We start from the raw sequence: 15608 nt of genomic DNA, 5'->3' as shown, positions 1-15608 counted from the left end.
CCTTTTTTATGTTGCGATCATTCAGGATAAATTATCCATCCAGTAAGTAGCTGATAATAGTTTTATGATACGTAAGTTCAACAAAACCCAGTCTTTTCCCCCAAAAAGATTTTGGTGATAAGCTTAGCCCTTTCTTTGTCTTGGTAAGACATCATCTTGTCTAACTTATTTAGATGAATCAGTTTTTTTTTCTCTCCTCCCTGTGGTGACTTAGAAGAACCAGAATGATTCTGTCAGCTGTTGCTAGGACCTAGCAACATTATTATGTCTTATTGGAGCGATAAAAAATGGTTAACTGGAGCATCCATAATTCTTGAACATATTTTCCTAAAATACACTCTTTATCTTATTCAATCTGGTAGGTTTGTTTTTGAAAATGACATGTAAATCAGATATAAATTATGTTAAATGTTCTTGCTGATTTACATTTTAAGAAGTCTTTATTCTTCTCTAATGGTTCTTGGTGCTCTTGTTGTGTTATTTTGACCCAGAAATCTTTGAGAGGTGATTCTTAACTTATATCCCTGGGTAGTTCACCAGTGAAATGGTAACACATTTTGTATTATGAGGAATTGAATATTACAGAGGTTGATTCTTCATTTTCCATTTTTTTCTCCCTGGCTATCTCTACCAGGAGCAGTAAGGTATGCCTAGGATTCACTTGTTGCTCAGTGTACAGAAAAATCTGAACTTGGTTTATTTCTTCTGTCTAAGGAAACTAAGCAGCAGATTACTGAAGGACTGCATGGGTACCTGATTGTCGCTGGAGTTCTAAAGCCATATTTGACAAGGTTGCATTTTGATTTAGGAGGAGTTGATTTGATTTCCAGGTGTTTTTTTTTTAAAGGCAGATTCATTAATTTAATTTATCTCCATTACTGTGAATAAAGAATAATTCTAAAGCCAAACAGTATATTTAAGAATCTTTGTCACTGCTTTCAGATTCTGGGGTATGTAATTAAAGGTGAGTATCTAAATCCCTTTTGGAGAAAATTGCCGTTTAACATTAATTTAGATGTTATAATGGGTTTATTGGGAGTATTTTGGTTATCAGGATGTGCTGTGCTTAAGTGAAAGTATGCTAATATATTTATTATTTATTAGGTTACTGAATACCTAGTGTGTGGTGGACACTGCTTTAAACATTGGTGATGCAGCAGTGAACAAAAATCTTGTCAGAAACTTTGTTACTACAGGTGGAAGTAATACAGTAATCATGTGTGTATAAAATAATATTTTTCCAAATGTGAATTGTTTTTCTCCCTTCAAGTAAAGTAAGGCTTGCCAGGCCTATTGGATATAGGGGATTGCTTACATTTCTTAAAGGGTGGTTCCCAAATGCATATGCATACATGTGAGACAAATGATGTAACAAAGCCACATGATCCTATGACTTTAAGTCCTTTTCCCTGTCTTCTGTGTCTCAGTTCTTCAACTTTCTATACCAGGAGCTACTGGATTTTAGAGGTCTGATTTGTGAGTTAAAATTTGCCCGTGTATGTTTTCGTGAGGGGGGAGAGTGTCCATATCCTCTCAGAAAAATTCATGATTTCCCCATTCTCCAAAAATTCTTAAGAGTTATTAATTATTCTTTAGGCCTTTGCCACTAATCTGGCATCGAGGATTTCAGTACTCTCATCCCAAACCTTTATTGGCCATGTCAACCTAGTTAAGAATATACTCTCTTCCCAGAATATTTGTTAATTTGAATAACACTAAATTCTGTTATGTAGTTGCTTTTGAAGCGAATAGTTTCCAGGCCATAGTTCTTAAAGGAATTCTGTATCAGTGTCTTCCGATTTTACTGGTAGACTTTACTCAGCAATGATTTATTTATGCAAAATTGATCAAAACCTGCATACCACTTGTTTATCAAAAAAAAAAAAGTGCCTTATGGATTTATTTTATTACTCTGCTTTTAGAGAATGTAGCAATTTCCCGTAATATTTTTAAAAATAAACTTTCTATGACCTGTTCGGTACAGAAAACAGCAAAATCTTGATTACTTGGAACTCAACTAAACCATTTATATTCTGTAATTTGTTTTAGAAGAGATGAGCTCACAGGAAAATTAAGTTTGAGTTAGGTATTTAGTCAGAAAATCTCTTGTGAAGGGAATATTTTGTATCAGTATTCCTAACCTACTGTATCTAGATAATCCTAAACTGGATATTTCAGCAGTGTTTCAGTGGACCTCTAATATAATCTTTATCAATGAAAATCTGTATTCTATATTCTTTGCTGAATTGGGAACGACCAGTATATTAGTGTAGTTTAAGAACAAGGGCCTAAGGAAACACAGAAACTTTTTGGATAGTAGTTAACCAGAGGAGTTAGCTAACAAGTGCATATAGTTCATTCTGCTGGTTAAATATGGTTTTATGATAGGTAGTATGTTTTAATGAAAATACTAATCAAAATGCAGAATTTTGTGGTTTAATAAGATAGTATTAAGAGCATAGTAAGTTATTGTATTTTTTTCTAAATCACTTTATTATAATTACCTGAATACGTCTTGATAGGAGTATAAATGCCTGCATGAGTCTTCCTCAGATTTTAAAGACAGATGTGATCATTCAAAACTTACTGACGTTGACATCAGCTTAGTAGAATAAGCAAATTACCACCAAATTGACAGTCTTATTTTCTTTCAGTGATTGCACACATCTGAATAATTAAAATCAGAATGTTTCAGATGTTTGACAAAGACTATTACCTATTGGATTAATTCTTTAATTTATTCATTATCTACCATTCATGTTCAAATACCATGGTCTGGACCGGTGAATCTTATGCTGTGGCTATGAAGGACAGGACAGGGAGGAATCCACGTGTGCACTAAGCATTTCTATAGACTGAATTGATAGTTTCTTTCTTTCTTTCTTTATTTTTGGCTGTGTTGGGTCTTCGTTTCTGTGCGAGGGCTTTCTCTAGTTGCGGCAAGCGGGGGCCACTCTTCATCACGATGCGCGGGCCTCTCACTGTTGCGGCCTCTCTTGTTGTGGAGCACAGGCTCCAGACGCGCAGGCTCAGTAGTTGTGGCTCACGGGCTTAGTTGCTCCACGGCATGTGGGATCTTCCCAGACCAGGGCTCGAACCCGTGACCCCTGCATTGGCAGGCAGATTCTTAACCAGTGCGCCACCAGGGAAGCCCGATAGTTTCTTGAGTAAATGTGTACCAGTGTTACTCAGTTATATATAGAGGATGGAAGAATTACATGTTAATGTTACATTAACATTATTATTATGGAGCATTTCACAACATAAAAATAGAATAGTATAATGACCCTCATATCCATCGTTTCATCTGTACCCCTATCCACCTCTCCCATCCAGTGTTATTTTGAAGCAAACCCCAGACTTCTTATTTCATTTCATCTGTATATATCTCTAAAAGAGAAGGACACTTAAAAATATACAATCACTATCTATACCTATATCTATCTATATATATATATACACAATATATATATATAACTGAATCACTTTGCTGTACACCAGAAACTCACACAATGTTGTAAATCAACCATATTTAAAAAAAAAAAATACAGTCACTATACCAGTATCCCATCTAAAAGGAAAAAAGGAGAATAATGTAATTTTAAAATTCAGACTTTAAAAGCATTGATGAATTTGTAATATCTTTTATAATATTTTCCCAATTAGTGGACATTAGCACAAATAATATCATGAAGGATATGCAAATCTTTTAATATTAATGTGGAACCTTTGTATTCAGATTGGGAATTGCTTGTCTGAGGCATTGTCTTTTTTCTGCATTTAATTGAGCCCTGTCTATAGACCTAAAAACTATTTTTCCATGAATACTAATTTAGGCTAGGGATATAAAATTAAGACACTTAAAGAAATATGTAATATAGCTGAACATAATTATATAATATACTGAATTCATGGTAGACGTGTTAAAAATGAAATCATTTTATAAATATCAAAATAACTGCATTGGGGGGCAAAAAAGCCATTTACATTTAGTCCAATTGATCAAGGCTTGGACTCCCTTTTATAGGTGTGATATTGGGAAAATCTGTTGAACTCAGAAAAGCTCCTGTTTTGCAGCCAAAATCTAGAGTGGTATTTATGTTCCTAAAAATTGTGCTCTTAACCCTTTGTCTATCATGCTTGATGGAATTAGAGACTTGAGAGGAAAATTGTTCTTCTGGGAGGTTTTCAGTAGCAGGAGGTGGTTGGGAAGTTTAGCCCTGTTTAATAATTGGTCCAATCAGAAATGCATAACACGGCATACAAAGGCCAAAAATTTAATCTGGTAAAAATGTGGGACGGTGTGGTATGTAGTGAGACTAATGAAATAACAGATGCCCAGCCACACTATCAAAATCCGTCTCTGTCTGGCTGTGGTTTGGTGTTATCTGGTGGTAATTTTCTACTGACAGTTAAATGACCTGTGACTGGATCGAACTTCCAGGACAGTGGCAGCGATTTCAAGAATCTCCCTTCTTTGACATGCATTTTCTTGGCCTGAGCTGAGGAGATTTTGGGTCTGAGAAGTCGGACTAGGGACTTGAGAACCGTTCTTTACCTCCCTCTTTCCCAAGACTGGATTGCTTGCTGTTTCTTGGCAGGGGCTGGGCCTCTCCATCTCCTCATCACCCCATCCTGTCCCAGGAGAAAGTGATAAGCTTAACTTGTCCCGCCAGTTAGAAGATAGGAGCCGGCTGTCTTCGTATTTGTTACGCTGGTGTATATTGTTTCTGGGCTTTATTGCATTTGGAATACCAACTCTCTTAGAGCTTAAAAACAATCTCCCCATGTGCCAGGGATACTGGATGTTTGTCTCTTCTGACTCTTGGTCACAACGATAGGTGCAGTTTTTAGCTCACTCAAGTCGTGGGATTGAACAAGTTCATGTAAGGCTCTTGAACCAGATTCTGAAAAATTATTATATTTAAATGGCACATAATTCTGGACTTGAATATCATTGAAGAATGTGCTAATAATGCTTATCTTAACATTATTCTCCATTCTTAGACTGAGGTTTTTGAAATTAATTCATTTCTACATAAATGCAAAAATGAAATTGAACCAAAATTATTAGTACTTGGCTTAGATTTACTTGTATTATGTACTTCTTACTAGTTTGCTTGAATCAAATCTGTTTTTCAAGTACCATTTATTTATGGAGGAGACATCTTTCAAAAGATTCCCACAACAAAAGTATTCTTCTAGTTTCTGTAGATCATTCGGTTAGAAATGATTCCCCTTCTGAGGAGTATTAATCACCTGCTGCAAAGGGAGAGCAAGCTACTAGGTCTAAAACAAATCATCACACAGAAGCATTTTCTTTCTGTCTTTCATAGTTATTTAGGCAAGTTGCTCAATTTCTGAATGACACTTCCCTGCCCAAAACTCTCCAGTGATTTCTTTTATACTTAGAATAAAGTCTGAACTTTTATCATGACCTAGAAGACTCCATATCCTCTGTCCCCTGCCTGCTTTCTGACCCTCTCTCATGAACTTTTCATTCTCCCATGAATCGTAGTTACACTTGTCTTCTTTCTGTTCTTTTTATATATCACCATCCCTCCTGCCTCCTTTGTGGTTGCTGAGTCCTCAGCGTGAAAAGCTCTTTCCCTTAAATTTTCAGCTCTTGGCTCAAAAGCCGTCTTCTTAGTAAAGGCCCTTTCTTTACCAAGCACCTAATGTAGTCCCCCGATGTACTTTTTTTGGACCTAACAGTTTACACTTCATTACTCTGTTGTATAGACTTGTATGTTGCATTAACTAGCTGAAATTGGCTTTCTTTGTTGTTGGTGGGCTACTCCTGGACTCTGCAACTAAGATAGACTGTTTTTCAGTCCTCTCTGTTTCAGTTACCTCATAGGGTTGTCGTCATGAAGACCAAATGAGTTAATATACGTAAAGCACTTAAAACAATGCTGTGGACATAGTAGCAGCATATGTTACCTGCTATTGTTAATATTATTATAATCATCATTATTATTTTGTTAGTGATTTTGTCTGTCTTCTTCATTTCTGTATCCTCAGTGTCAAAAATAATGCTTAGCATAAAAGGTACTCACTTAACATTTGTCCAGTGAATCAAAATGACTCTTTTCCTTCCTTCCTCCCTCCCTTCCTCCCTTCCTTCCGGCATCCCGTTGGAGGTTAGGGCCTCAACATATAAATTTGGGGTGGAGGGTGGACACAAACATTCATTTGATAATGGATGATTAAATCAACAAACTTTTTTTTTCCCTGAAGGATAAGTAGGAAGAAAAATATGGTTAAAATGCTGAAGCCGTAACGTGACAACACATTGGTGCTCTGTCCTTACTATGATAGCTTGATTATGTAAGCTTGAACCGAAATTTTTTCTTCCATGTTATAGACACCAAATTGGAATAGACATGTGATTAGACTGTAATGTGTTTTTAAAAGATAGTTTTATGAACTATTTTATTTAAGTTTTGTGAACAAATCGCCAAAGGGTATTGCAGACATTCCTGGAACAATTTTGAGTATACCTCAGAAATAAACTCAGAACTAACCAAAATGTCATGTCAGTTCAGTGGAGAGCCACAGTCTTTATTTTTTTCAGTTTAGGTATTTCCAAACTGACTAGAACCTAATGAAATTGAAATTGGAAAGCACCAAACGATAGTCAAATTAGAATTTCTCAGTCTTGCAGTGATTTTTCTGTTCAGTATTTGAATAGCCATTGGTCATAAATGGTTTTCCAAATTTGGGCAAGACCCATTGAGCATTTGTACTCATATCTGTTAGTAAATAAATTTCAGTTTAGACTCAATTAAGTTATGGTGGTTTATGTCTTATTTTTTTTATGTGAGAAAGGAGTAACAATTTTTATTAAAAGCATGAAAGTACTGCAGAATCATAAATAACTATAATGTTTAGGATAATGTGGTGTTGTAGTTAGCTAACTTTTATTTTTTAAGTCAACTATTATCCAAAAGGTGATTTTGTTTATTTGCTTAATTTCTTGTTTTGCAAAATTCTTTCCTATATATCTGACCACTTTCCTGACTCAGTAACATGTATTTTATAGATTTAAACCTTTTATTGATAAAAGTTCTACTAAGGCATCATTTATAAACAGCATAGTTTAGAGCAGCGATTCTCAACCAGGGTTGATTTTACCTCTCTGGGGACATTTGGAGATACCTGGAGTAGTTTTTTATCGGCATGAATGGGGGTGGGAGGGAGATGGTACTGGCTTCTAGTGGATAGGGACCAGGGATGCTGCTCGACATCCTACAATGTACAGGACAGCCTGCCACCACAAAGAATTACTGAATACAGAATGTCAGTAGTGTCAAGATTGAGGAATCCTGGTTTAGGATTAATAATGATTTTGCCAACATTGCGGAAGTTAAAAAAATATTTATCATAGGCAGTGAAGGTAATTCTAAAATATTTTGACAGGAACTCATAATTTTTTTGAACAAACATCTGTCCTCAAAATGATTACTTTGAGAAATATGATACTTATCTGAGCATGTGATATCTGAAGTGTTATTTTTTAAACATTAGTCCTGTTTCTTTTTAGTTATTGCCCAAATGTGTGTATTCTAGCTCTCCGTCACACACACCTTTTGCATATTCATTGTAGACACAGCCCAAGACATAACAGATTATAGGAGTGATTCAGATGTGCTTCATGAGTTTATAAGTTATTTCTCTGGCAGCAGTCAAAGAAGATGATTTGAAGGCAGCGGAGGAAGCCTCAGTTAAACCAAAGCTTATGAACTAAATTTCAGTTTGTGCTGCCCAAGAGTGAAGGCAGGTTATTTAAGATAAAGACAGTATAGACAGTATGTCCTTTCCTTAACTCCAGCTTTCTTTCCCTATCCTAAATGTCAGCCCAGGCAGTGCAAACTTTTGTTTGGCGTAGCTGGTGATAGCTTTTCCCTTCTCCCACAGCCCTGAATAATAGGCGTTCTTACACCCACTTTCTATCTAGATCTTATTAGTATGTTTTCTCTTTAGCTCTTTGTGGGTTCCCTCCTCCAATACCTATTTACACTGTCAGAGATTATCTCTGGTAAGAGTGAGTTCCATACTTTACGTGAGAGTAAGAACCATCTGTGCTCAGGGAGAATGTTACCTGGAAAGGGGAGTGTGCCTTGGAGCCAAAACTCAGGAGAAGGGCAGTGTATGTCTCATCTCGAACGGTTGTCTCAAGCTGACTTCAAAATCAGTCAGATCTTTAAAAATCAACTTGTTAATGATTTTACATCATTGTGAATTAAAATTTATCTTGGAATTATTACTCACACTTTTAGCTTTAACTTTTACATTCAGGTTTTTTTGTTTGTTTGTTTCTTTGTTTTTAAAGAAGATTTTCCTTTGGCTAGAAATGAAAGCTCTTGAACACATTTTTTTATTGTTGTTGCTTTCTTTGTAGGTCCACTTCCCCAGCAGGACAGCATCATTCTCCTATATCTTCTAGACATCACTCATCTTCCTCACAATCAGGATCATCTATTCAAAGACATTCTCCTTCTCCTCGCCGAAAAAGAACTCCTTCACCATCTTATCAGAGGACAGTAACTCCACCTTTACGCCGCTCTGCTTCTCCCTATCCTTCACACTCCCTGTCTTCTCCTCAGAGAAAGCAAAGTCCCCCAAGACATCGGTCTCCAATGAGAGAAAAAGGGAGGCATGATCATGAACGAACTTCGCAGTCTCATGATCGGCGTCATGAAAGGAGGGAAGGTAAATACTCTATTGTGGTTTTTTTTTTTTAGAGTTCTTTAAGTGAATATTTTCTTTATTAAAAACAATGGACGTTCAGATTTATTGTTAAAATAAGGGACAGAAGAGAACTGTGTTATACTACATCTCTGTAACACATGGATGATAGCTCTTGAGGGCAATAGGAGGTGCTGAAGGACATGGAAATGTAAGCTACTAAATAGATGTAAGTGGGCATTTATATGTATGCTAAGTTGGTCCTTTCTTTAGTTATGATGTTTTACTTGAGTACTTTCAAGTTCTAGAAATTTGGAATGGTATGATTCTTAGAGCATCAGTCTAATTGCTTAGCTAATTCTTTAAAAACAACAGAGGTGAAGGAAAGAAAAGCAAACCAGGGAGCAGAGTTTGAACATATCAGAAATATTTTGACAAAGAGGTGAGGGCTGGGGGAATGTTCAGAAAGTCAGTGTGAACCAAGTGATCAGTATTCCAGGTCTAACTCAACAAAGAAGTCAAGCAAAGCAGTTTTCCTTTCTAGATCCCTGAGAATTATGTTAACTTTGAATTTGCTATTTTCTGTTGACGCTGAGATGTTGTTATCATCAAAACTTGGCAATACAATCTATTAGCTCTCATCTCTTTCTGTATTTCTTATCTAAGCTCCTTGTCCTTGTTTCTTTAACTTAACAAGTGTTTTTCCTAACATCTCCTGAGTTAGTTTTTTAACATAATGAGTACTCAGGAAATACAATACTTGCTGACTTGCAACAACATTTCTGTTTAATATGCATTTTTAAAGCATCGTACAGCATGCTTCTGCACCCCACACAAGACTGACAAAAAGTCACAATTTGAGTATCGTATAGCAGTCACCTATGAAACGTGTCGAAGTTAGTTTTTCTCTTCCAATCAACAGTGCAAGTTATTTTATTCAAGAAATGATGGATGCATAGGTAGGGACTGGAGAGAGCACCTATTTTAAAGAATTATTCCTTGTGTACATGATTTTGGAATCAGATCAGCATAGCAGTATTTATGGAACGTTGGTAAGATGGGAAAATTCTCTTATACCTATCTATGAACAACTAGAGTTGACTGGGAATATAGTATATATTTCGTGACTACTTACTGAATGAAAACTATTATTTCAAAACATAATTTATTAAACACACTAATGAAGGGGAAATTTAGTATGCAGTTGAGTCTCATAGGAATGCTTTTTGTAGTAAGAGGGGTTTATGTTATAGGAGGAATCCTTTTAATAATAAACCATACATTTTTAGGTTCTTTGTAAGGAGGATGCTTCTTTAACCTTCCATACAAGAAATGTAGTACGTGTATATTCCTCTCTATGTAGAGGTCATTTTTTGAAATAAGAATAATTTTAGTGAAAGGATGGGGAGGTAGGTAAAGAACAAAATATAGTAACTAGATGTATTCGTAAAGACAGCTGGGGGTATCATAAAAAGAGAATCTAATACTAAGTGTACAAATTTCTAGGCACAGTTGGTACTGGAGGAGGACTGGAAGGGATAGATGTGCACAAGAAGAGATGGGGATGTTGTCAGATTCTTGCCTAGCGCTTCTGTCCTTATATGGCATTCATGGATGTAGGCATATGGGCAGTTATGTTGCAGGGGAGATAAGTTATTGAGTTATTGATGAGAATCTAGGGGGTCTTGTGGATACTGGGCAGAGAAAGTCTGTGGACCTAGCCATAGGTAAATTTACAATGTCCTCGACCAAGAGCTGCTACAGTTGCTAAAATAGCCTCAGATCTTGGGGCTGTTCCAGAGTGTAAGAGCAATTTATGAAGGAATCTGATAAAAAGTACAGGGTTTGTTCTTTGAGGGTCTCTTGTTAATTCTTTCAGTTCATATCAGATTTATGCTGTAATCAACTTATACTTTTCTAGGCATCTCTAAAGAATAGTTTCTAATCTTTGCAAATTCCTATGATGTACGGGGCTGACTAAACCATTTAAGCTCTGGGCCTCTGTTCCTTCATTTATACAATGACAAGTTTAGATTAAATAACTATTGAGGTTCATTCCAGCTTTTTTAAAACTGAAATTATTTTTTTAAATTTTTCTATGAAATGTTAGAAAATGCCTTAAGTAGAAAACTCTTTAGAGACAGGAGTGTGATTTCATTAAATAGCTCAAAAAAATAAATAAATAAGAGAGAGAGAGAAAGGGTGAATAACCGTATGTGTTTACCAGCCAGCATACTAATTGTAGGCTAGTCTCAAGTGCTTAAGTACATTGGAGGTAGTCATGTGTGCTCTAGTCTGGCCTAATACTTGGTAGAGATGATTAAAGTCACTTGTGCCTCTGGATCTAAAAGTGATTTCTAAAAAGTAGGCCATCATTGATAGATCAACTTACTTGTTTCAGTTGTTTAAGATTTGTAAGTATGGGTACGTTGATGTGAGAAGATCGAGAAGATCGTGTTCAAAGTTTATCCAATCAAGACAAATAATCCAGGTGTTAATAAAATTACCTTTGGAATTTTAGCTTACAGATAGTTTTATTTTTCTCATTTGCCCATGTTTTCTCCTTTTATTTTTTGTAAAGAGTATGAATTACCATTGTATTAAAAAATTTAAAGCTCTGTATTAAATACATCGTCTGGTTTCCTAAAATTTTGTGAATTACAGTGTATTTCCAAAATTGCATTACAGAGACTAGAGGAAAAAGGGATAGAGAAAAGGACACAAGAGAAGAACGAGAGTATGAACAGGATCAGAGCTCTTCTAGAGACCACAGAGATGACAGAGAACCTCGAGATGGTCGGGATCGGAGAGATGCCAGAGATACTAGAGACCGAAGGGAACTAAGAGACTCCAGAGACATTCGGGACTCCAGGGAGATGCGAGATTACAGCAGAGATAACAAAGAGAGCCGCGATCCCAGAGATTCTCGGTCTACTCGTGATGCCCACGACTACAGGGACCGTGAAAGTCGAGATGCTCATCGAAAGGAGGACGCATATCAGGAAGAATCCCGAAGTTACGGCAGAAACCATTTGAGAGAAGAAAGTTCTCGCACTGAAATAAGAAATGAGTCCAGAACTGAGTCTCGAAGTGAAATTAGGAATGATCGGATGGGCAGAAGTAGGGGAAGAGGTCCAGAGTTACCTGAAAAGGGTAAGGTTTTTGACTTGTCAGTGAACTGTATGTTGTATGTTCATAGAGAAATTATTAACCTCCTAAGATTTGTTTTCTAAAGATATTATTTCTGACATTCATTATCACTTTGTCAAAGTAATTTTCAATTAATTGAATTTGTGATTTTCCCTATAAGCGCCGAATAGGAATTATTAGCTACAGTAGCAGAAGATAGATGGGGCCTGACTTAGACCTCCTGGTTGAACTATGTCCAGTCATGCCTACCATCTTGTTTAATGTGGAACACTAAGAAAATTGCTATCAGGCAAAAAAGTAGCATCAAAAAGAAATAATTTCTAATAAACAGGTATATAGATAAAATGATCATTAAAATGGGATTAAATCGTGGGCTTTCAAAATTGATGGTGTCAGAAGTGACTGACTTGTGTATTCATTAGTACTTGTGCTTGCTTCAGAACCACCTCAAAACATCATTTATCTGGATCTTGAGCCATTTTTCTTATCTTCCTCTAAAAAGCATTTGCCATCACCGTTATCATCAATAACTACCTACCTATATGGTCTTGACTGTCTCCAAACTGCCTTAACTGAGTTAGCTTTGACCTCTCTCTTCCTCCACCCACTTCACTCCCCTTCCCCAAAACACTGCTGCAGAATTGTGACCACTCTTACTCTTTCCAGAGGCCTGTTGGTTTATCCTGGTCAGTATTACAGTTTCATGTTAAGATGAAGGCCCCTCACCTTCTCGTTCGTAGTTGTCTTGGCTTTTCTTGGCCCTTTGCTTTTTCATATACATTTAAAAAATGAGTTGTCTTTTTTTTTTTAATTTCATGAAAAACTGTTGGATTTTTATTTCACATACATTAAATTTATTGATTTGTAACTTTTTCTGTTAAGGTCTTGTACATGTTTTGTTCCTGGGTACCCTCTATTTTTGTTGCCATTGTAAATGGTACTTAAAAAAAAAATTCTCTCTTTTTAATAATGCATTCACATGGTTCAGAATTTCAAAGCTGCAAAAGGATGTATAGTGAAAGCCTCCCTTCTATCCCTGACCTGGTTCCTTCCTTCACCAATTTTGTATGTATCCGCCTGAAGAATATTCTACACAAGCAGATGTATATGTCTATTCATTTTCTCCTCTGGTTTTACAAATATAGTTTAAAAAAATATTTTTATTTTAAAAAAACACACAACTATATACTCTATACCCTGCTGTTTTCACTTAAAAAATATCTTGGGGACTTCCCTGGTGGCGCAGTGGTTAAGAATCTGCCTGCCAGTGCAGAGGACACAGGTTTGAGCCCTGGTCCAGGAAGATCCCACATGCCATAGAGCAACTAAGCCCATGCGCCACAACTACTGAGCCTGCACTCTGGAACCTGCGAGCCACAGCTACTGAGCCCATGTGCCACAACTACTGAAGCCCGCACACCTAGAGCCCGTGCTCTGCAACAAGAGAAGCCACCTCAATGAGAAGCCCACGCACCACAACAGAGTGTAGCCCCCGCTCGCTGCAACTAGAGAAAGCCTGTGCGCAGCAACAGAGACCCAACACAGCCAAAAATAAATAAATAAATAAATAAATTTATTTAAAAAAAAAAATCTTGGAGATGGTTCCATATCAGTCAACTTGGTAAATAGCCACCTCCTTTTGAAAGGGTGCATAGTGTATGTTGTAGGATATACCATAAAGTTAATAAATCCTATATATTTAGGTGTTCTAATCTTTTTTTTTGTTTTTGAATACTGCTTAAGTGAATAACTGTGTACAGGTGCACCAAATAATATATTTTAAAACATTTTTTCTGATGCTTATTGCTGGTGTATGGAAATGGTAATTAATATTTTTATACTAATCTTACATTGTGATGTTGCTGTATTTTCTTAGTAGATCTAATTAGATTCTCTTAAACATTTATGTATGGGAACAGATTTGGCTCTTCCTTTCTGAGTATTATTTATTTACTGTCAAGTAACCTGCTGAGCAGCTGTTTCAATGAACTGTTTACTACAAGTGATATAATGGGCGTCTTTGCTTTGTTTCAGATTTTAAAGGATTATTGCTGGCATTTCACCATTAAGCATGGTGTTTGTAAATTTTTAGCAGATGCTTTTTATTGTGTTAAGGATGTCTCCTAATTTTCCAAACTTAGCTGACAGCTTCTATCATGACTGCTTTTCTGTGTCTTGAGATCATATAGTCAGTCTCTTTTACCTTGTTACTTATGTTAATGTATTTTTTAAAATTTAGAACTATTCTTGCATTTCTAAGATAAATACACATTTCATTTTTTAAAAAAGTTCTAAAATAGGTGTGTTAAAATTTAATTTTGAATTAAGCATCTTTGTTTTTAATTGAGATTGGCATATAATCAATGGTATGATGGTAAATATTTAACAACTTACTCTTCAGGATAAAAGCCCTGGCTTGTAGCTAATGCCAATTTCCATGGTATAAATTACTCCTGCCATAGCAGATTTTGAGCTACTAATGTCACTCAGTGTGGACATGGGAAGAGGTGCACACAGTTGGCTCTCCGGTTCCACCGTACCACTGCATAGCTTTTGTTTTTTATATTGTCTTTGTTTGGTTTGGAGATCAGAGTTATAGTAGCCATATAAAATGTGTAGGAAAGTGTTGCTTCTTTTTTTCTCTTATTTGGAACAATTTATGTATAAATGATGTTATTTTTATATATATATATATAAATTTATTTATTTTTATTTTTGGCTGCATCATTGCTGCACACGGGCTTTCTCTAGTTGCAGCTAGCAGGGGCTACTCTGTTGCGGTACACAGGCTTCTCGTTGCGGTGGCTTCTCTTGTTGCGGAGCACAGGCTCTAGGCGCGCGGGCTTCAGTAGTTGTGGCTCACGGGCTTTAGAGCGCAGGCTCACTAGTTATGGCGCACGGGCTTAGTTGCTCCGCGGCATGTGGGATCTTCCCAGACCAGGGCTCGAACCCGTGTCCTATGCCTTGGCAGGCAGATTCTCAACCACTGTGCCACCAGTGAAGCCCTAGTTATCTGTTTCTTGACAGTTTAATAATATTTATCTGTTCTAAACACTTTCTGAATTTTAGTATGATTTCTTCTTTGACTCATGAGTTGTATAGAAATAGGATTTTAAATTTCCAGTCATGCTTTTAAAAATAAATCCCCTACCCCAATTTTAATTGTCATCGGAGAAGATTGAAGTCAGTCTTTTGGCATTTGTTTTTGTTGAGACTTATTTTGTGGCTCATCAGTCAGTTGTCATGTATTCTGCATATGCTTTTAATGGTTGCACCATATGAAGGGTGTATCTCTAAGATCAAGTTTGTTAACCATGCTTTCAAATCTACATTTAATTTTTTTTCTAGTCTGCTTTTTCTATCATTACAGAGATGTGAGTTAAATCTTCCACTGTCATTTTGAATTTGTTGATTTTGTGTAATTTGATCAATTTTTGCTTTGAATATTTTGAGGCGTTGCTAGTAGGTACACATAAGGCAAATTATTCCTTTTATCATTACAGAATGATCCTCTTTATCCCAAATGGTGTTTTTTTGGTCTAAAAATATTATCCCACTCACAGATTTCTTTTGGTTAGTATTTGTATGATATAGCTTATTCTATCCTTTCAACCTCTCTATTTAAATAGCATATAGTTAGACATATGTTGAATCTTCTCACTGTGTCTTCCTTGATTCTTAACTTTCAGATTTTCCATCTCTGTATCTTTCTTTCGTTTTCTGAGTTGTATCCTCAGACATAACTTTTTTACTAATTTTCTCTTAGC

The 15608-nt window shown here is 36.2% G+C and overlaps 1 protein-coding gene across 9 annotated transcripts in view; it reads left to right on the top strand.

The window, feature by feature from the left end:
• The window catches only part of ZC3H13 (zinc finger CCCH-type containing 13), an 87213-nt gene that overhangs the window by 46148 nt on the left and 25457 nt on the right, over positions 1-15608 (top strand). For all 9 annotated transcript variants that reach the window (XM_082365260.1, XM_082365266.1, XM_082365265.1 and 6 more), the window contains 2 exons: positions 8405-8715; positions 11380-11844. In XM_082365260.1, coding sequence (XP_082221386.1) covers positions 8405-8715; positions 11380-11844 — 776 coding nt within the window. The remainder of the gene's footprint in view (positions 1-8404; positions 8716-11379; positions 11845-15608) is intronic.

The sequence above is a fragment of the Balaenoptera borealis genome, assembly GCF_965194805.1.
Source record: "Balaenoptera borealis genome assembly, chromosome: 18".
Lineage (NCBI taxonomy): Eukaryota > Metazoa > Chordata > Mammalia > Artiodactyla > Balaenopteridae > Balaenoptera > Balaenoptera borealis.
This window is presented reverse-complemented; position numbering and strand designations above follow the sequence as displayed.